This window comes from Engystomops pustulosus, chromosome 1, assembly GCF_040894005.1.
Source record: "Engystomops pustulosus chromosome 1, aEngPut4.maternal, whole genome shotgun sequence".
NCBI lineage: Eukaryota > Metazoa > Chordata > Amphibia > Anura > Leptodactylidae > Engystomops > Engystomops pustulosus.
The window spans coordinates 227,834,020-227,856,058 of NC_092411.1; the positions used below are offsets into that span (position 1 = coordinate 227,834,020).

A 22,039-nucleotide genomic window follows, 5' to 3' on the forward strand; every position below is an offset into this window, starting at 1 on the left:
TTAGCTTGCTGTATATATCTATTGTGTGTACTGTATTATCTAGTGTATCCATAAGGCAATTAAATATAAAATTTAACCTTTGTTGCTCTTTTATCTCAATCCATGAATCCCCACATCCGAGTCTCACTTATATAGATGCTACCGGATTGGTTCCTCATCCTATATAATCCCGTTACGGACCGAGCTTATATTAAAGGAGAACTGGTGGCAGCATAAGGCTGATAAGGCTGATTCTGTCTCCCTGGGGCTAGTGAGAGGGATTTTATAGCCATTCAGGGCTGTGATTTATTGTTGTGCCATATTCGGAAGTTGCGTGGACAACTTTAAAATACTTCCTGCACCTCTCAGAGCCTGTGCGTTCTGAGAGTGTCTATAAAAGGATAACTGGGTGCCCTTGCGTACCCTTCAGGGGTCCAGAATATTCCGGTTTTCTTCACAAGTAGGATGTTAGTTGTAGGATTAGTTGTTTTTTGTATTGTGCAGTAATGGTGAGACATTTTATCAGCAGAATAGTGCCTGTTTTATTTTAGTATTTTGAGACTATTATCTCTTTATGATTTTGAGGATTATGATTTATGTTTTGTTTGTTTAAAACTGCTTGAATGTGAGTTTCAGGAGAAATGGGTTTAAAAAGTTTATCTTTCAAACAATTTATAAAGATTTATAAAGTGTCTGAAAGTCAGAATATTTCTAGTTGCCCATGGCAACCAATCACAGCTCAGCTTTCATTTTAGCAGTGCTCATGACTATTTTAAACGGGAGCTGTGATTGGTTGCCATGGGCAACTAGAAATATTCTGACTTTCAGACACTTGATAAATCTGCCCTCTGAGGTACATATAACAATAAAATAAATCATTATGGAGTTATAAAGTGGTCAGATTATAAGGGCCCTGCTAGCAAGAACTCACAATCTATGATGACAGTGTTTCTTTAAATAAATTATGGCTCAATTGTATTACAATATTTGTTTTTGTAATAAGTAATATGTCTATTTTATTACAGCATGAAAGAAGCTGGATTAAGCTACAAGTATTGGAGAGGTGTTCCCCTTACTTCTAGTTGCAAACAATGCCCAGCTGCTTACACAAATCCTGTATGTGGATCTGATGGTCATTCATACTTATCTAAGGTAAGAAATGAATTATATTAAATTGCTGGCATGATCAGTATTTGAGAATACTTTGTAAAATAATTCATAGCTTATGGAAGTAGAATTTGAAAAAGCTTTATCAGGTCAAATTACATTAAATATGGAGGCGGTGGTATACATTTTAGCAGATTTAAAACTTTTGGTTATATAAGAACCCATTGTCAGGTTAATCTGGATAATAATTTAGTTAGTTACCTAAACCAGTGGTTGCAAACCTATGGCACTGATGCCAGAGGCTGCATTTTGAGACCTTTCTGTGGGCACCCAGGCCATCACCAGACAGAACTCAAAGAATCTGCCTGCAGAATCTTCCTACAATGATGGTTGAATTTGCCCTCCTCCTTTTGGTGTCCTTGGGAGGCTGAAGGATTGAAAGTTGTCAATGAACAAGGAGAAATGCATTACTACTTAAATTGCTGCACTGTCACTTTGCAATAAATAAGTGGCTTTTGGTTGAAGTTTGGGCACGGAGGCTCTAAAAGATTCGCCATCACTGACCTAAACCCTACAAAAGGAGTCAGTTTTTGTGTTTTGGAAGTGGCAATTTGTTATATTTTTTTAGTGTCGTTGTAAAACACATAAGTTTGTTATTTTTCTAGCTATGTACCTCTTTGATGCTTTGTTTTTTTTTACAAGAAATGTTGTTCTTTTTGTTCTATTGGTGGACATGTATCTTAAGTCCAGCTTTGGGTGATGCCTAAAAAAAGCATTTTCATAACTTTTTGCGGCTTTTTAAAAAAGTTGTAAATTCCAAACAGGGTGATTGCTCAGGGAACACTACAAAAACTGGACAATGGTGATCTGTGAAGGGAGATTGTCACAATAAAAGTCATATGAACACAAAACATAACTCTACAAATAGACAAAGCCAAAAAATAGACACATGTGCCCCAGTGACTGTATTTTATTAACTTTTATTTTTATTAAAAAATGCTTTGCGGTTCACATATAGAATTTACGCTACAAGTCAGTATGACTTCAAAACCAAATTCATAAAGTTTTTTTATGCATCAACATCTTCATTTTTATTACTTTTGTGGGAAGTAGGTATATAGTAGGTAATATTTCTACCTTGTGTTTGTATTACATGGTGCCTGTTTTTCATCTGATTTTGGGTATTTTTGAGCTGCTGATTCCAAAAATACCCCCCATTTCTCTCTAGCAGATCCAGCGTATGAAATTATGCAATAAGTACATTGTTGTTATACTTATAGTTCTTATGGTTATTATGGAGCAGACACATAGTTTTAGCTCTGGTTCTGCATTCAGGTTCAGCCGTACCATCCCAATGTATTGCCAAATTGGCAATTGAACAGCCAATCCACCAAATTCATGGCCTTTGCTACTGCTGAACACCAAACTCGAACTAAAACCACAGGTCCGCTCATCTCTATTTCTTAAAGCTGATTACTCCTGGAGCATCCATTGTGAATGGAACATCTTTTAGCAAGAAATTACAAAAATATTGGAAGATCTCTAAACCACATCCACACAATTTGACATTAATTTAAAACATTTCTTTAGCATAATATTGACTGTCGACTAGTTTGAGCAGCAATATGACATTTATTAACTAATCAACATTTATTTCTTTAGTACAACATGATGAGTGATGGCTAGTTTCAGCAGCGATTACTTCATAAGGTGGCAATGGGAGATCTCCAAAAGTAGAGCTGATAGGGGAAAACAAGTGTTATTTCCAGAATCAGGGCCCAAACATACTTAAAACAGTTCAAACTATATAGGTACCAAAATGAGTGTTCCCCAGTGTTATGTAGTCTTTTTATTTTACATAATCAAGTTTTTTTTTAATATGATAAATGAGAATTTAAAGGAGGTTTACTTTTTAATATGTTAAAATGTTTCTATAGGTTATATATTTTGTAGCATATGCTCTAGTGCTTTTAGTGCTGTACCAGGATCACGGTGTAGGGAGAATGATGCGGATAGTTTTGCTAGGTAAAAAACTTTAGATGCTGCCATTTTGTGCTGAACAAGGAGGCTAAAGAGTCAACTGACCTAGCCAGTGTTAACACTGACCATGGTGATGGCAGCAGGCGCCCATCAGGTGCTGATTTGTCAAAAAAGTAAATCAATGGAATGGCTTTTGGTAGAAATGGAGATTTTTGGCATAATTTCAATTTACAGCAGAATTCATTCTTATCTTAAAATAATATCCATCAGAAACATATTGCTATATTTTTGGTAAAAAAAATTGTGATACTTTTCCTTCAATTTTCACTCTTCAAATACAGACCACAAGGGCCCAATCGTCAAAAAACCTTGAGTGTGTCTGGCATTCCTTTGATTGTAAAAGGAAAATCTGAGCTTTTATAAGAAGTTTTCACAGTTTAGTTTCACGATATTTTAATTAGTTTTGCTTCATAGCAAATATTTCAATGGTTTAGTAAATTTGTTTGATACAATTATATTTTATGTTACAGTTTAATTTAGCTAGTTAATTAGGCAATGTATTTATTGCTATTATTATTTAATAGTTTATTAACTTATGTATAGTCAGATACAAATGGGATTTATATTGGGTCTCATAATACATAAGAAGATAGGTTGGAAGCTTAAAAAAGATAAAGACAAAAGTCCTTATGATAAAATGGAAAATAGAAAATACTATGGCATAATAACAGAATGGGGATGGTTAATGTTACTGATTTAATTTCTCAAATTAATATAATTCATTATTTAAAGGGGTTTTTCCCACAAACAAAAGTAAGGCCCTATCACGGCGATGAGACCCCCACAGATCACAAAAAGAAGTGGTCTGATGGGGTGCGCATGACCGTGCTGCTCCATTAATCTCTATGGAGCTGACATAGATCACTGAGATTCCCACTGATCAGCTAGTTAGGCCGTGGATAGGGCCTAACTTTTGTTCGAGGGAATACCCCTTTAATATTGATTTAATTTTCATATTGTTATAGACGTCCAGAGATGTACGCAGGAAAGAGACTTTGTATGATGTAAATAAAAGATTTTTGTTATACAAAATATGGTTTGTAGATTATACAATGCACATACAGGTGAAAATTTATCAAGACTTTTACGCCACTTTCTGACATACAGCCTGAAATAGTCGCAAATCATGAATAGCAAACCATGCATTGCAATTATTTTCCCCTTCACGCCATATCCACGCCACTTGGACTTGCAAAGTTTCCAATAAAATATTTTTGTTACCAATATAATTTCTAGTGGATCGCCCATGTCTTTTTATTCAAGACATTGCACTTCATGAACTGCAGCATGTAACATCAGGCACACGGATTCCACTGCAGCATCGGAATTCTGTACATGTTGTCTGAGTGGTTGTGAAAGTTCTCAAGCCAACCGGTGAGCATAATACCTCATACTGACAGTATAATCCTGTATTGGTATTAAAGCATACCATACTTTATGGTATCTTTAGTCGGGACATTTTGCGTGTCTTTTCATATTTGATTTGGAGGTTGATATATGAGGCAGCCATCTGTATTTGGTTTTGCAAATTTTTAATTAAAAGTCCCACAAACGTCACACAGAAATCTCAAACTCTTCTTCAACTTCTTTTAAAGTATTTTTCTATGCCTAGTCTGGTCTCGAGTTTATTTGTGACTCTTTGACCTCTATTTGCGCCAGAATTTGGACTTTTTCATACATTCACACTTGGAATTTAAAGATATATCAGGCACAACACTGAAAAATTCTTGCTCAGGTTACTTTTCTAGGGGAGTGGAAAAGTCACAAATTTAGGCGGAAATATATCAGATGTGGCCAAACAAATCGCAAAAAAGAAAAGAAAAAAAGGAGAAAATTCTGAGATGCTTTGTGCCTCTTTTTTTATTCTTCTTCTTATATATTGTTACTGGTTTGTCATAGAATAAAATTTTCAAAGTTCAAATAAAGCAAAAGAACAAAACAAATCTTCTTAAACTCCCTTGCCCACACTGTTTTGGAATGAAACCTTTTCTATTTGTATGTGCAGTAGAATGTGAACACATTGACGGCTGTGAGATGGGCATTCCATATGGCTGTTTTTGATACACTGTGATCCTACAGCTGTGCTGTTATTCTTATTTAGAAAACATTCAATGCTTTTATTTATAACAGTTGCCTAAAAGAAAGTTTTCTTCTCGCTTCTCACGCAAGAGAGAAAGTAGAGCTGTTTTTTTCTGAAGGCTAGATTTTAGCAACAATTTGAAAGACTCCAGTAAACAGATGGCAGGAAAAGAATATTGACTTTGCCATGTAACAGTAACTCTTGCATGTAGATGTTTTCTCGGACTATAAACCAGCATATGTGGATATATGTTTGTATATTATTGTAAATCATATAATGTATATAAATTCTATAAACTCTATATAAACTCTAATGTATCAAAAATTTTGCGCTGTACATTTGTTACCTTTTGTAAATGTATATAAGTTTTTATAGAATAAGAAAAAAATGGATTTAATTAATGAGATAATATTCACATCTATATTTATTGCGTAGTTCTCTAAAGAAAGCTGCCATTAGTGGTATCTAGACCCTACCCCTTACCTATTGAAAACAAATGCATGTTCAGTATAGTCAGCGTACATATGTATGAGTCCACAAGTAGAAGTAACAGGGGGCAATATCCTCAAAAAAAATCCTATGTGGGATATTTATCATACGCCAGTGCCTTCAGCCTCTTGATGTATCCAGTGGGGTCCTGCACAGCGCTTATCTTATCTCATAGAGCGTGGCATAGAAATAAACGCAGACGGTGACTTTTCATATGTGAATACTCACTGGCTGCAGCAAGTGTGCAGGCGTGATGACAGTAATGCCCCACGCCGGCCCACTGTCGGCCGGCAGCACCCTCCACTCAGCCAGCCGCACCCCTTCTTCACTCCCCTTCACAACCCACTGCCGTGAAGGTGGTTGATTGGGGGAGAAGAATCGCAAGTGCTAGCAATAAGCTAGCATTTGCGATTATTTCAGGTCTTCTACGCCACTGACGTGGATCAGAGGCCCAGATAAAAATCCCCCTATGTGTCAAAAAACAGGCTTCTTATGGAAATCCAGAGTAGATAAAACAGTAGGGCACATTTACTTACTCGGTCCCTATGCGATCCCCGATCTGGACTGTCCGACAAGGATGAACTCTACCACGTTTCATGAAAATCTTGCGCCCAATATCCTGCATGTTAATCCCGCACATAGTCCATCGGGTCCGTCGGCCCGCCCCCCGATTTGTGACACATGAAAACCGGCGCAATTGCGACACAAAACCATCGTGTGCAACACAATCCCCGACCCGATCCCGAAAACCGACGAAAATGCGGCCGTGGGACCCTTAGTAAGAGGGAAAGGGAGAAAGCACTTTTACAGCATGAAATGGCTGCCGCTCCTCCAGTCTACTCCATTGTCCCACTATGCATGTTTTAAAGAGAAATAAAAGGTACATTGTTTTATCTAGTGAGTGCCACGGTTCCTTTTTCTGCTATTTTCTATACATATGAATGAAGTGGGGGAGGGCAGGAATATCTGTTACTTGAACAGCTTTAGAGTGTATATTTTCTTCTTAACTCACTATAAAATGCGCCAATAAATATTAGAGAATATTACTCCACAACTTCCCTAGTTGACCTTTCCTTTTGACCTTTTAACTCTATTTGTTCTTTTTGTGGAAACCTTAACTAAACATGTACATGTGCAAATCTTCAAAACCGATTACAAAATAAATTTTGCTTTGTCTTGCTGCATGCTGATATATTTCTGAAACAATTACCTAGAAAACATTATTTTATCTTATTTTTGTGGTTCGTTTTATTTTATATTTTAAGTGACATCAGAGATTCTATAATTGCAAAAATTGAACTTGATTATTAATCAGAAATGCAATCAGTGAATGTCAGCCTTCAAACCCTGTAATGTGAAGCTATGTATTCTGATACAAGCACGTGCTGAGTAGGCTCATTAAGTATGATGTCTTATTTCGACATAAATGAGCCCATTATAAATTTAACCTTTGCTATTTCTAATCAAAATCCCTAAGACAAGAGGGCACATCAGGCAGCGCAACGAAGAAAGTGGTGAAGGTTAAGGAAAAAGTGATCTGAGAACATAAAATTATGTATGTAAAAAAATCAAGAACAGCATTTAAAAGCATCAACATGGTATCAAGTGGCATAGAAAATAGACCATTCTTTAGTGCAGGTCATCCTTGTTAGGAAATGGGTATTGATTGATATATATATCTATGCCTCAATTCTTCGTGGCATAGATTCAACAAGGTTCTGGAAGCATTCCTCAGAGATTTTGGTCCATATTGACATGATGGCATCACACAGTTGCCGCAGATTTGTCGGCTGCACATCCATGATGCGAATCTCCCGTTCCACCACATCCCAAAGATGCTCTATTGGATTGAGATCTCGTGACTGTGGAGGCCATTTGAGTACAGTGAACTCATTGTCATGTTCAAGAAACCAGTCTGAGATGATTCCAGCTTTATGACATGACGCATTATCCTGCTGAAAGTAGCCATCAGATGTTGGGTACATTGTGGTCATAAAGGGATGGACATGGTCAGCAACAATACTCAGGTAGGCTGTGGCGTTGCAACGATGCTCAATTGGTACCAAGGGGCCCAAAGAGTGCCAAGAAAATGTTCCCCACACCATGACACCACCACCACCAGCCTGAACCGTTGATACAAGGCAGGATAGATCCATGCTTTCATGTTGTTGACGCCAAATTCTGACCCTACCATCCGAATGTCGCAGCAGAAATCGAGACTCATCAGACCAGGCAACGTTTTTCCAATTTTCTACTGTCCAATTTCGATGAGCTTGTGCAAATTGTAGCCTCAGTTTCCTGTTCTTAGCTGAAAGGAGTGGCACCCGGTGTGGTCTTCTGCTGCTGTAGCCCATCTGCCTCAAAGTTCGACGTACTGTGCGTTCAGAGATGCTCTTCTGCCTACCTTGGTTGTAACGGGTGGCGATTTGAGTCACTGTTGCCTTTCTATCAGCTCGAACCAGTCTGCCCATTCTCCTCTGACCTCTGGCATCAACAAGGCATTTCCGCCCACAGAACTGCCGCTCACTGGATGTTTTTTCTTTTTCGGACCATTCTCTGTAAACCCTAGAGATGGTTGTGCATGAAAATCCCAGTAGATCAGCAGTTTCTGAAATACTCAGACCAGCCCTTCTGGCACCAACAACCATGCCACGTTCAAAGGCACTCAAATTACCTTTCTTCCCCATACTTATGCTCGGTTTGAACTGCAGGAGATTGTCTTGACCATGTCTACATGCCTAAATGTGATTGGCTGATTAGAAATTAAGTGTTAAAGAGTAGTTTTACAGGTGTACCTAATAAAGTGGCCGGTGAGTGCATATATATATATATATATATATATATATATATATATATATATATATTTGTGTTAACTTATAATGGAATCTTGATATTAGGCAAACATCCAACCAAGGGGAAATGGTTGGAAGGACAAAGTAGATGTGTGCAGCGCTGCATAATCTATGTGCGCTATTTAAGGGAATTATGTAGGTAGAGATATGCATTTTATATTCCATTGCCTTTAAAGAGATGCACTTAACAAACAATACAATCATTTTACTCAGTACAGTGTCCATTTCAGGACTTGGTCAGAGTCAATAGTATAGTATAATATAATAGTATAATAGTACATTTGATACCTGACATTCACACCTGACTCTGACTTCTGACTGTTTCATAATGTGTGTGTAAGTGTGGGGGGCAGGATATTATGTAATTTACCAATATAAATCTATTAAATCTACATGAATATGAGATCAAGGTCCTGGCATCGCAATTGTTCATAGACAGATAAGGTCACATAACCCTCCATCTGTGGCGACATGAGGTGAAGAGGCCAACTCCTGCTTCAGACTTCACATACTCCATTGCACTGTGAGTTGCCAAGTCTAATGGATACATTTATGTGTTTATTCAAACATATATAAATAGAACCATTATCTAAGTTAGCTTTAAAGTACAACTTTGCATTAACACTGTGTTAACATATGTTAACACATTAACAGACACACATGTTAATGCTGTGTTAAAATTATGTTGATGTATGTTTTAACATTGTGTTAACTCATGCATTTTGTAAACACAATGTTAACAGCTATGTAATCAGGCAAATCTCCTCTTCACAGCTGTTCTTATGCATTCATGCTATGCGTGAATGCACCCTTAATATATCTTTTTCTTTGTGATGTAGTAGATCCAGTGTATAATGCAGAGCTCCAGTGATCTGTGTCCTCCCTGCCTTGCTCTGCACTAGATATTTGTAAAAGCAGTAACACTGATTCTGTGTCCTGATTGGATGAGCAGTTTGTGCACATTCATATGAACGACCTGAGTGCTATAAGCATCATTGGCCATAGCTGATGTCACAACCAGGAAGTCCCGCCCACTTCTGGAAAAGCTGAGAGTATTTTACAGATAGCTTCATATATCTATTATCCCTATGTCTCAGGATAAGATCAAGCCAGCAGCATGATACAGGTATCATTGCTTTTGTGAGGTATCATTGGAATTGTTGTCAAAGGCTCTTTACAGCTGTGCTAAAAAAAATTGTTAGGTAATTGTACAGTTACAACTTAAATGGGTATTCTACCATAACATAAAAAAATATAATGCACTTTGCATCGCTCACATATGTTTTTACTTGTTGTTGTGGACTTCCGGAGAATTTGTATTTATTGGGGCAGATTTATCAATCAGTGCTCATGAATATTTTAAGGGGAGCTGTGATTGGTTGCCATGGGCAACTGGAAATATTCTGACTTTCAGACACTCGATAAATCTGCCCCAATGTGTCTATAGATGCGTCCTGGTTTTTTTCTCCATAATGTACAAAATTTTTATAATCTCTGTTTATACTGGGGAAAAAAAATCATCATTCTTCTTTTTTCTTTTCTTTGTTTTTTAAAACTTTAAACATTATGTACAGTACATAAAATATAATGTATGATTAAATGTGAGCTAATTATATGTATGAACTTAAAGTATTATAAAATGAGTTTATGTAACATGCTGGTTATGTTTTTTCTTGTATATTTCAGTGTAAATTAGAATATCAAGCATGTATCTTGGGTAAACAAATATCAGTGAAGTGTAATGGGTACTGTCCCTGCTCTTCAAGCAAAGCAAGACCTGTAAACAAGAACAATAAAAGAGGTAAGACTAATAAATAGTTTGTGGCTACTATATGTGTGGTTTAATAGGATCAGGGGAAGACATTTATTTTGAAACTCCAGAATTATTATGGCAAATATTGCTAGATCTTACTTTTTAATTTTTATTGTATTTAATTATTTTATATTATTCTTTATTAATTCTTCAGCTAAATTGTTCTTCTAAGGCCTAGGTAAAAAAAAACAATTAAGTAGAACATGTCCTAGTCAAAACAGTTTTCCATGGGTCAGTCATAGACAATTTGTGGAAAAAGTATGCCACAAGGATTTAATTCTGCTTCTTCATAAAGCCTTACTTCTCACTGTTGTAGGTTTGTCTTTATCATGATAAGTCTAGTCGATGTGGCTAATAGATCTGTTAAATTGAGTTTGAACAGATCAATATAGATATATAAGTAAGAGAACTATGGTGCAAGGAGTCCCTGTCTGATGGCCGAACACTCTGAAAAATGTAACAGTGTCGCCGCTGCTGTTCAGGCAAGAAGGCAGGTAGTCCTTGCATAGTGGGCTTTGCACTGCACTTCTGTCGGACTTTGCACATTCTTTTAGGTGAAAACTTTAAGAAGTCTCCATACGACACAAATAATGGGGCGTTCATGCGCCGTATTTAACATGCAAATTGAGTCACAATCCCTATGTTAAAGGTGCACAGCAATAAAGTTGGTGAACTGTCGGGCCAGTGCAGGGAAGCGACAGAGTCATGATTTCTGGCACACGTTCTAAATGAATCGGTCGCACCCAGCATTATAACCGGAAATAGCGCTTTTAGTGACGTTTCCCACTGCACTGCTCTCGGTCTGTGATTGGAGCAGCACATGGGTTTCCACGGGCTGAGCATGTTTGTATACAGGTTAGCTTCACTAATTTTACCAACACATTTATCATTAATGGCTACAAATCAAATTTGTGTGCAAAATAAATCCATAAATAGGTTTATGCTTTATGCTTCTCTAGGAAGCACAATGGTAGATAACATCCTTGAATAATGATTTTTTTTTTGCATTGTATAATCAGTGCACATGGAGATACATATCTTCCACATTTACAAGCATCGGGCCTTGAACTATATTATGAAAGGATTCAACAATCAAAGCAAGTTGAAATATAGAGATATACATTTCAACTACATTTGATGTAAAGGTTGGCACCTAGTTCCACATGTTTACATATTTTCTAACACCAAAATACAATTGAAAATGTTCTTGGTGCATTCAGCATTCTTTACAGAACAATATGTATACTGATCACTGTTGCCAAGGCAGTGAAGTTTTATAAGACAACTGAGACATGTTTATTTTCATGACTTTGTCTTCCTGACCCCCCTGCTATCTTTCTTCATAACATCGTCTCTCATACTGTATTTCATATAAAACTAGCAGCACTGACATCTGCAAATTTTCAATGGATTATGGTTGAAAAGCTAATTACAGGAAGTACAACACGTTAGAAGTGTTAAAGAGGTAAATAACATTAGCTGTCCCACCTCATTGATTCCGAGTCTGCTAATTAAAACTGATAATTACCAAGTGACAGTCATTTCACTTACTAATCAAGCTAGGGGTAAGTATACATAACACATTTTCCATATTTAGATCACGTTTATTTATTTTCTGCTTCATCTGAATATGTTAGGTGTTGTTTAATAACATTAATGTGACTATTTCTGTTACAATACAATATTTTCCAATAATAATATTTATTATTGTATCCACTAGAAACCAAATTTTAGAAACAAATGCCAGTCAGCTTCTGCCAAGGCAAATAACACTCCATGTTGCATTGCAAGGAAACTATGGGGACAAAGTTCTGTAATACAAATAGATATTTTTTTTCTGCGGTAGAATTTAGAAAGTTCAGTTAAATTCTGTGGGATTCAGGCTGATGCTACAGTACATTGTTTTGCCTGATCTATTCATAAAGAATTACAACTTCTCTGACAAATATCACACCTCCCAATAGCTATATAACTCCTACATCGTTGGAATCTTTAAAAAGTCATGTATCATAAAAAACTAAAAAGGTGGAATCTGCCTGGTCAGCTGGTGTCGAGTTATAGAGAGTGGTCCTATTCAAGAATTCAACAGTAACCTGTATATGCATACTTATATTGATGAAATTTCATTTTAACACACAAGTATTTTCAAAATTATTAAAAAGCTGGGATCTCAGGTTCCCATTATGCCCAAAGTGCTAAGATTTTAAGGGGGATACGTAACCTATGATTAAGCCTGGGAAAATAATAGAAGTAGAAGGAAATGTAACATCAGATAAGGCTAGAAATTTCCAGTGCCACATATTTCTACATCATTTCTACACATTTTTAGCCACTTGCTGATTACTCAAATTTAAGAAAATGAAAAAAATATAATTCACCCCCCTTCTCTAGTATGCATAAATAAATAAACAAAAAATCCAACTCCCCCTGCAGGTCCTTTTTATCGAGAAGAAGCAGATCCTTGCTTGCTGGGTGGACACACTATGAAATCAGACGCCGCTGACATCATATTGTGTGCACGGCCGCCGTGCAAGGACCTGCGGGGGACATTGGAAAAGTGAGCCGAGTTTGAGTTTCTCAGCACATTTTTTGTGCTGAAAACTTGGTTTATACTTGAGTATCTACAGTATACAGAATAGAACAATCCATGGACTGAAAAATAATGTTTAAAGTGTAAACAGTGAAAGATGAAGTCGATAAGTTCTCCTATATAACATGGATACAGAGCTGTAGCTAAGGAAACAGCATGAAAGGGGTTGGCCACTTTTCCTCATGTTTTTGTAATGTCTGTGTAAGTGTGGGGGGCAGGATATTAAGTAATTTACCAACAAATATCTATTAAAATTTCTGCTCTACTTTCTTGATTTGTAAAGTGAAGTTTCCTATCTTCAACCTCATCAGCCAGACATTCCTGTCCATAAAATGGTGGCATATGGTGGGTCATGTGATCTCTAACTGTCCATGAACAATTGCTGTATGATAGTATTCATGAATATGAGATCAAGGTCCTTGGACAGATAGAGATCACATGACCCTCCACCTGCTGCCATTTTATGACTGATAAGATAAAAGACAGGAGGCTTCACTTTTTATATATTGAGAAAGCAGTACAGAACTCTTAATACATGTATATTAGTATTAGTGATATATTAGCATTATCACTGATCAGGATTTAGGCATTGGTCTCCAGAAGGAGACCAATTTTGTTAAAACTTTTTCAAAATGTTTCCATGTCACCATCAGTATTTAATGAAGAAAACCTGGAATGGGCCCCAACACTCGAGAGTAATGAGTGTCGGAAGCACCAAAGGGGAACAAACACAAAAGAAGGCTCAACCCTAGTGTAATATTGTCATGGAAAGGTGAGACAAAGTGATCCAGATGTCACAATTTGACTCTCACCTGGTTCTTGATGAGAGTCCGCTTTGTATAGAATGGCAGCCGGTCCAGAGAACAGCCTCCCTCGGATGGACCCAGGAATCCACACCGCGGAGAGTGATGTAATAGAAGCCCGTACAGGTAGTAATGATGACGGACCGGCGCTCACGGAGGTAAATGAAGAGACGGCAGTCTCTTCTGACAAGTTAGAAACTTATTTATTAACAATGCGACGCGTTTCAGCTCCGGACTGGAGCTTTCAACAGGCATCCTGATGAAAGCTCCAGTCCGGAGCTGAAACGCGTCGCATCCATGATGTATCACTGCTGAATTCACGGCCAGATACCTTCAGCACATCTCCACTTGGCGTCCCGAAAAATACCACAGTCACTTAAAGTATAAAGTCTCCTGGATAACAACACTGTACTCCTAAATAATATATACCCCTCACAACACAACTGACCGCATACTCCACACATATAAAACATCCCTTCATTATATATAAATATTCTACTGGAATTATAGCCTGCAAAGCACACCACTCAATATACAACACCCCTAATTTATTAATACAGACCTCCCCAACATTTGGTTTACATGATGCAAAGTAATCTATATCATCCTATAACTAATATATCCCACCATGTTATGTTACATATGATTTTATTTACAGTGCTCCTGCTTGCCAAAAGTGTAAATTTTTTCATCAAATTCCTTTACAAAAAATGTTCTAAAAAGTGATCCAAAAACATTACAAGCACCAAAATGATACCACTGAAAAGAACAACTTGTCACACAAAAAATAAGCCCACAACCAGCTCCACCAAAAAATACTAAAGTTATGCGGCTGTAAATATGGCAGTACTAAAGCAAATGCAATTTTTTCTATTCTAGTTTTTCTTCAATAAAATTGAATAAATATAAATAAAACTATATAAATGAGGCATCACCGTAATCATAGAATAAACATAATATATTATTTTTATGCTACAGTGAACGCTCCCCAAAAAATGCTAAAAATCTGAAACAAGAATTGATGATTTTATTTTCCGCCACACGTAAAGAGTTAAGAAAATTGTATCAATAAGCTAAAGACCCACAGCCCAATAATAATAATAATTTGTTCAAATTGCCAAAAAATAATTAAAGATTGTATAGCCTTTAAACCCTTCCTGACGTGCGCTGTAATAGAACGGTGCAGTGGGAAGTGACTTGCCAACACAGTTCAGACACGGTAATCGGGTCAAGATGGCAGCTGTTCCCGACAGCCATGCCTCCTCCCCCATGGACCAGAGGGGTTGTGTCCCCCTCCAGTTCATATTCAGACCAGTCAATAGCATCAATTTTACTTACAACGTCAGTAATACCGATCACCATGTTTGTACACACCTTGTTCGGGCAAGGTGGAGGCTGTTCGTGACAACCACCAATTTTGCCTTGTGGTCCAGAGGGGTTTCGCTGCCCCCCTCTGTTCATGTGCTATTGGCTGGTCAATCTGGACCAGCCAATCGCAGCAATATTCGTCACAATGGGCATCACTGGGGTGAATAAGAGCAACACTTGCCGATAATTGTTGCTGCACCAATCATCAGTGGTAGGGGCCATGTCTGGTGGCATCATGCCATCTCTCAGAGGGCTCCGATTGACCGATCTGTTCACCCACTTCTGGATAAGGGTTACCATTTGTATGTGGATAACTTTTATCCCAGCGTGCCCATTCCTGACACCGTAAAGCACCTTACGAAAAACAAAGATATGGTACAAAAGCGCTGGCCTTGTGCATTGTACAGATAATGCTGTACAACTCTTATCAGCTGTTCCAATGTGCACGTCCTGCCGTATCATTTCTCCATTTTCAAGAGGCAAATATTCGGAAACTAATATTTGGACAAGGACAGGACCCCAGTACCTCTGGATTAGATGTCCCCCGGTTTTATCAGGACAGAATTTTCTTGGGGAATTCCGCTGCTTCTAAAGGAAAACCTCAGAAAAGAGTCTGTTCCAAAAGAGGAGTAAGGATGTACACTACATACTATTAAAAGACCTGTGGCAACTCCAGAGTGACAAAATTTTAGTTGGTCCCCTGATATATTCCGCTTCCTTATACGCAACGCATTCACAATTCACGTCCAACCTTGGTTGTGAATTCATTTCGGGAAAAGGAATTATTATAACAACTGTTATGTCAATTGATCACCATGCCCCTCAATTATTTCATTGCGGCGTGTAGTTTGCAAACTTGGGTCACTTGTGGGTTTTTTGTTTTTTATTTAGGTTTTCTATTTCCCCTCCAAGCTTCTGGATTTGTTTCTTCTCCAAGTTCTTTATTTCTTTCTTTATTTATTTATTATTATTTTCATTCCAGAGCCCTGCTGGATTTTCTGGCTAGCGTTCCTATCTCACATCAGGAAACATGGCTTCCTAATCAGAGAGCTGACATTTCACAGTGGCACAAACTGGGCGTCACATAATGGGCACCACATAACGGGCGTCACATAATGGCTTTCCAGAAATAATTGTAATTTCCATCTTGGACTCCATTGCACATCATATTTGGAAACCTGTATGTTCAAAATACTCAATACACCACATATTACACCTTGCTAAATTCTCCAAGGGGCGTCCATTCAACAATTAAGGTCACTTTTCTCGGTTTACCTCAGTTTTATACCACTAGGGGTCTCCAAATGCATCCTGACACGTGAAGGATTTCTGTCAAATTTGGCTTCTAAAAGACAAACATCCATCTTTTGCTCTACTGTGCGCCCATACAACATTTTATAGGCACATGTGGGGTACTTTTACACTCGGGAGAAATAGTTTTACACATTTTTCAGGGTTATGTCATCTTTTATTCCTTATGGCTTACAAAAATTAGGGGTAAAAGGAAAATTTTCACCTTTTTCATTTTTAGGGCCTAATTGATGTATTCTAAATGTATGCACAAATCCACTTCGGTCTTCAGTGATGCAGGGAAGAATAAGGAACAGGCTGTGACTCTATATTCAAATAATCAAAAAATAACACTCCTAACACCTGCTGTACCAAAATTAAACCTTGGGGGAGTGGGGGGGGGGTTGTCAAAGCTTGCACACCAGTTTTCTGGTATGCAAACCTTGAAATGGTTGCAATTCCTGGTGTTTATTTCCCCCTTATTTAAAGGAAAAAATGGTAGGCTCAGCTAAGGAGTATTAAAACAATTAACCAAGAACCAAGCCAACACATGAACAACTGCTCAAAAAGAAAAAGATCATGTGAAATCAAGGCTTAGTATAAAATATAATAATTTTATTCAGTTACATTTCGAGAAAAAAACTTGAACTTGTACAAAAACATAGAAGATCCACATTTAAAAAGTACACATGGTAGATGAGACCAAGAGGAGTTGGGTTTGGTAAAGTTGCACAGCCAACACCCAGCGTAAAAACTGCTCAGTATAAACTGTAGAAGAATACATATAAGATTTTAAACAATAGCAAAAGTGTGCCAAGTACCACTATTGGGGTATTATTGGGTAAAGGCATGTCAAACCAACCACATCATAAAACCATATGTCCCCCAATAAGTCCTGTCCAGTAAGGACAGTAAGTTGTGGGGAGTATAAGAGTACCCTATACGTTTTATCACCCAAAACCAACGGGGCTCTTTCTTTCATACTCTCTACCACTTACTGCCTGTTCAGAAGGAGACTTACTGGTTGATTTATGGCTTTATGATATGGTTGGTTTGACGTACCATTACCTGATAATGGTAATACCATTATCAGATACCTGGTCTTTGGCTTAACCCAGTTCTACTATTGTTTAATATCTAATGAGTATCCTTTTACAATTTATAGTAAGAAGTTTTTACACTTGTGTGGATTCAGGGGGTTGTTGGTTGGGCCGCTTAACTCACACTTGGTATTCATGTACCATGTATACTTTTTAATTGTAATTAAATACAGATCTTCTGGTGCATCATGAGAAATCCCCCCCCCCCCCCTTCATTTTCCAGCTGTCTATATCATTATGTAGAGGCCAGATGTATCACTAGTTTTGTTGTTTTAGCAATTTTTCATTTTGTTGTGGTAATTTTGTGCCAGTTTTGCGACAAAACACCAAACTAGCCATGCATCAAAAATACAAATATTTTCCAAATTTATGCTATCAATCCAGATGTTTTGCTGCACCTATTAATGATTCATCATTAGCGACTTTTTGATTTAGGCACAATTTTGGCACAAAAACACTGCAGTCAGAAGGTGGCGTAGACTGAGAAGCAAGAACCTGAGCTCTCTGCAGAGCAGTGTAGTAGCTGTATATTACAGCAGCCGTGCAAAAGCAGCAGCTCAAAGCAAGATAGAAAAGAAGTTTGTGTGAGCTTGCAGACAGTAGAGAGAAGTGTTCCTGTGTAGCAGGCTTAAAGGGAACCTGTCACCAGGGACCTCATTTTCACTAAAGACAGGTTGCAGATGCCCATTACAGCTGCAGTGCAAATCTGCCTTTCTGCCTTTTCTAAGCATTTGCATTACAATATAACTGTGTGTTATAACTTACTCTTGCATCCTGACAAAATCCTGGGGTAGTCACAGGGGCTGGACTTTGGTTTGGATGCATTTAAAAAAACAACATGTGTCTTGTCTGTGTTCTCACTCCTCAGATCTTGGCCCCCACCTTTGTGCTCCAGTACAGCTTCTCCCTCCTGCCCCTTCTCAGAGGTCACAGCTTAGTGAGATGACATCAGTGGGGGAGGGACAGAGCTGTACAGGAACACAAAGATGGAGGCAGCCTGCAGCTCAGACAGGTCACATGTTGTTTTTTGAAATGCATGTAAACCAAAGTCTAACCACTATGACTACCCCAGGATTTTGTCAGGATGCAAGAGTAAGTTATAACACACAATTATATTGTAATGCAAATGCTTAGAAAAGGCAGAGAGGCATTTTTGCACTGTAGGTGTCATGGGCTTAAACAATCTATCTTTAGTGAAAATGAGGTCCCTGGTGACAGGTTACCTTTAAAGCACTAGTGTCTGAGGGGGAAAACTGGCCAGAACTGCAGGAGGGCAGCACAAGATCAGCACTGGATGATCTCCTCCAGGAGATGATAGAAGACACTGTTGAGGAGGATCGCTGGGTTCAGCCTGTCAGACACCTGAGCTCTGGTTTGAGGGTCATTTTCATGCTGGGGGTGGGAGAGAAACAGTGTGGAGCTTGTAGGACACTTAAATGTAAGTAGCCGAATCAAAGGTTGCGCCTATGTTGCACCAAAAGTGCAGTCGCAAAATCATGCTGAACTCACCAGTGATTAATAACAGCATCACAGATGGTTGTAGCATCTGATAATTCAGTTGCAACCTTGTGCCTCATTTAGTCATAAAAACAGAACTGGTGCGCCACAACTGTGGTACATCTGGCTTTTGCATCTATTGTTTCTGGAGAAAACTTTATACAAAAGTGGCCAATGAAATTATTTTTCTGTGTGCCTTTATATATAGACAAAACAGTAAAGGAGTATAGTAAAGCTTAATAAATTACTAAGGACCAGTGCATTGGAGGGCAAACATCTGATCCTGATGTAAGATAAGAGTAGAAAAAAAATGTACAAATGAGGAAATCTAGTTTTGCATTAACTGTCATAAGAGAGAAATAAAATGTAAATGGAATATTCCCTGTTGGGTTTTTATGAATTTATTTGAGAGAATAGAACAGGCACAATGAAGAGACGATCCATTTGTCATTTTCTTTCTTTAGGCACAAGCTACAGACAGATTACTTTCAGCCTGTTCCTGAAGAACCGCTGATGTCATCATGACACAGCAATCAGTCTCTGTTTCACAAATCTATCAAGCAGTATAGAATGGTGATGCAGTTATAGGACTTAATACACTCATTGTTGGAGCACTGGCACGTAGCAAAAAATAAGCACACGGCTGATAGAATATGACAGATCTTTTGAGCTGAAAGCAATCGAGCTGATAATCAACACATCCAGTTAGTTCAAATAATGTCCACGCTTTGTGATTAACAAGCACATTTATTGCTAGATAGATTTTGCTCTGACATTTTACATTGTGTTTTTTTTTTTCTTGGAATTTTGACGAGGCGTCAGTGCCAACTTGGTTCTCAGAAAGAAATTTATTTATTTTTAGATGAGCTTTTAAAACTTTACGAATTCCTAATCGAATGTTGAATGTGGTTTAAAGTTTTTTTTTGTTTAATCTGTTAGATCTTACAATTGATATGTAAATGTTTCTTGCATATTATTGCTGTAGTTTTAGTATGTAAGGCCCAGTTCACATCAATGTTAGTGGTGTCCATGGCTTAGTTACCTCATTTATAATTGCAAAATATATTTTCTCAGCCATAAATAACAAAAGCATGACAGATGGGAAACTTGTGTACATGCAAGTCAATGGGATCCGATGGTTAATGGAAGTGTTAGGTGTTAAGTTTTTCTATTATAAAACAGACACCACTAGTAGCTGTGTGAAAATGGCTTAACACTCAGAAATGGTAATTGTAGCCCTCTTGGACCAGGTCCTTTTAATTGTGAAAGCATAACTTTTTTACATATCAGTGTATTAGTACGTAACAAGAAAGTCCAACAAGCGGCCATAATCCATATTAAAAACACCAATTTTTTTAGCTCAAATAAAAAATATCATGGCGTCATGAAAAAAGAGGAAAAACTGATGTGTTTCGATTTAAGAAGATTCTTACTCATAGTTAGTTTTTCCTCTTTTTTTTCATGGCGCCATGATATTTTTAATTTGATCTCAATAAATGTATGTTTTTAATATGGATTATGGAAAGACCTGGCTGTTGGCGGGACTTTCTAGTTATGTACTAATTGGACTACCCTGTACCCTGCATTGGAATCAAAGTGAGCATACAGGAAGCTGGGGAAAAAAAAATCCTTATAGACTTTCATTTTATGACTGTGCAGTCCAAATGACACCCCCTTTATTCTTTGGTTCAGTATGTTCAATGAGATACCAAATTTATATAAACGAAAAACAAGAGTGCACTGTGTGCAAATCCAGCTCACCCCTCTTGCTGCATTAGGCTTCCAATTGAGTGCAGGTGCTCGCAGATCCAGTACATCGTAGTGCAGAAAATAGATATGACATCGGCACAAATCCGCAAATCCAGGAAGCGTGGCTCAATATATAAAAATTCTTCTTTATTGAAAATCATGCATAAAAAGCAATCATAGGCACAGGTATCCAAGAGAGCAACCCATGACCATGAATAAGGCTTAAGAGCCGAAACATGTAGGCCCGTGGGTTGCTCTCTTGGATTACCTGTGCATATGATTGCTTTTTATGCAAGATTTTCAATAAAGAAGAATGTTTTTATATTGAGCCACGCTTCCTGAATTTGCAGATTTGTGCCGAGGTCGTATCTATTTTCTGCACCAAATTTTATAGCTTTGTTATATCTTAATGACAAAAAAGTAAACATGTGTAAAAGAATTTTTTGTTTCGCCATTTGTATGCCAAAATTCCATCCCACAAACCTTACCTAGTCATGTATGTATTTTATTATAAAAGTTGTTAATGTCACATACTGCATTTGTTTTATATGTGACATTCTTCCATTGTTACTTATTCGGATTTACTGCTCTTTTAGTTTCTAGACTCTGCTATACAGTATGTGTAAGCACCTGTAAATTAACTTCTTAGCTACACTTTTGCTGATTTTTGTCCTGCTTTTAGGAATTGTGTTGTCCTGCTTTTAGTTTTGATCTGGCTATTGTTCGAGGATTTATCTAATTGTCCCTTATGAATCTGGTCTGGTTTTTGACAGGGGCTGTTTCTAATCTCTCCTTCCTGAAGATTATTTTTACTATTTCTGCCTGTATTATATTATCTGGATTTGATTACTTGTTGCTCCACCTGTTTCTAGTCACTTTGATCATGTATCCAAGGAAACCGATTCTTTTTGCGGGGGTGAAGACCTAGGATCCCAAACTCTACTGATCAAAATGATTGCTATTTTCATTGTATTAGTCCCTGCCTTTATCAATGTCCCATAGAACAAGAGCATCATTAGCTTCCTTCAACAGCTCCTACCCAGACTTGTGATGATGTACCTGTACTATGACTCATCAATGTAGACAGCATGGGACATCCTACAATGACTATTCTCTGGCCAATGATTCCCTATTGGAGTGTATTGTGGGCCTCTATCCTCATGACAGTTTCCCTTTAAACAGCTGGATTCTCAGGTACTTTGATCCTGACCATTGCAATAGGGTTGATGTTGTGTATTATTGCTGCAGGCAGTGCTTGCATTGCTCCACATTTAGTGGTTCA

General features: G+C 37.7%; 1 protein-coding gene across 1 annotated transcript in view; it reads left to right on the forward strand.

The window, feature by feature from the left end:
* Positions 1-22,039, forward strand: part of SPOCK3 (SPARC (osteonectin), cwcv and kazal like domains proteoglycan 3) — a 202,687-nt gene that overhangs the window by 169,077 nt on the left and 11,571 nt on the right. Inside the window, exons 4-5 of the mRNA XM_072120146.1 lie at positions 1,005-1,131; positions 10,234-10,348. Of these exons, the coding sequence (XP_071976247.1) occupies positions 1,005-1,131; positions 10,234-10,348 (242 nt within the window). The remainder of the gene's footprint in view (positions 1-1,004; positions 1,132-10,233; positions 10,349-22,039) is intronic.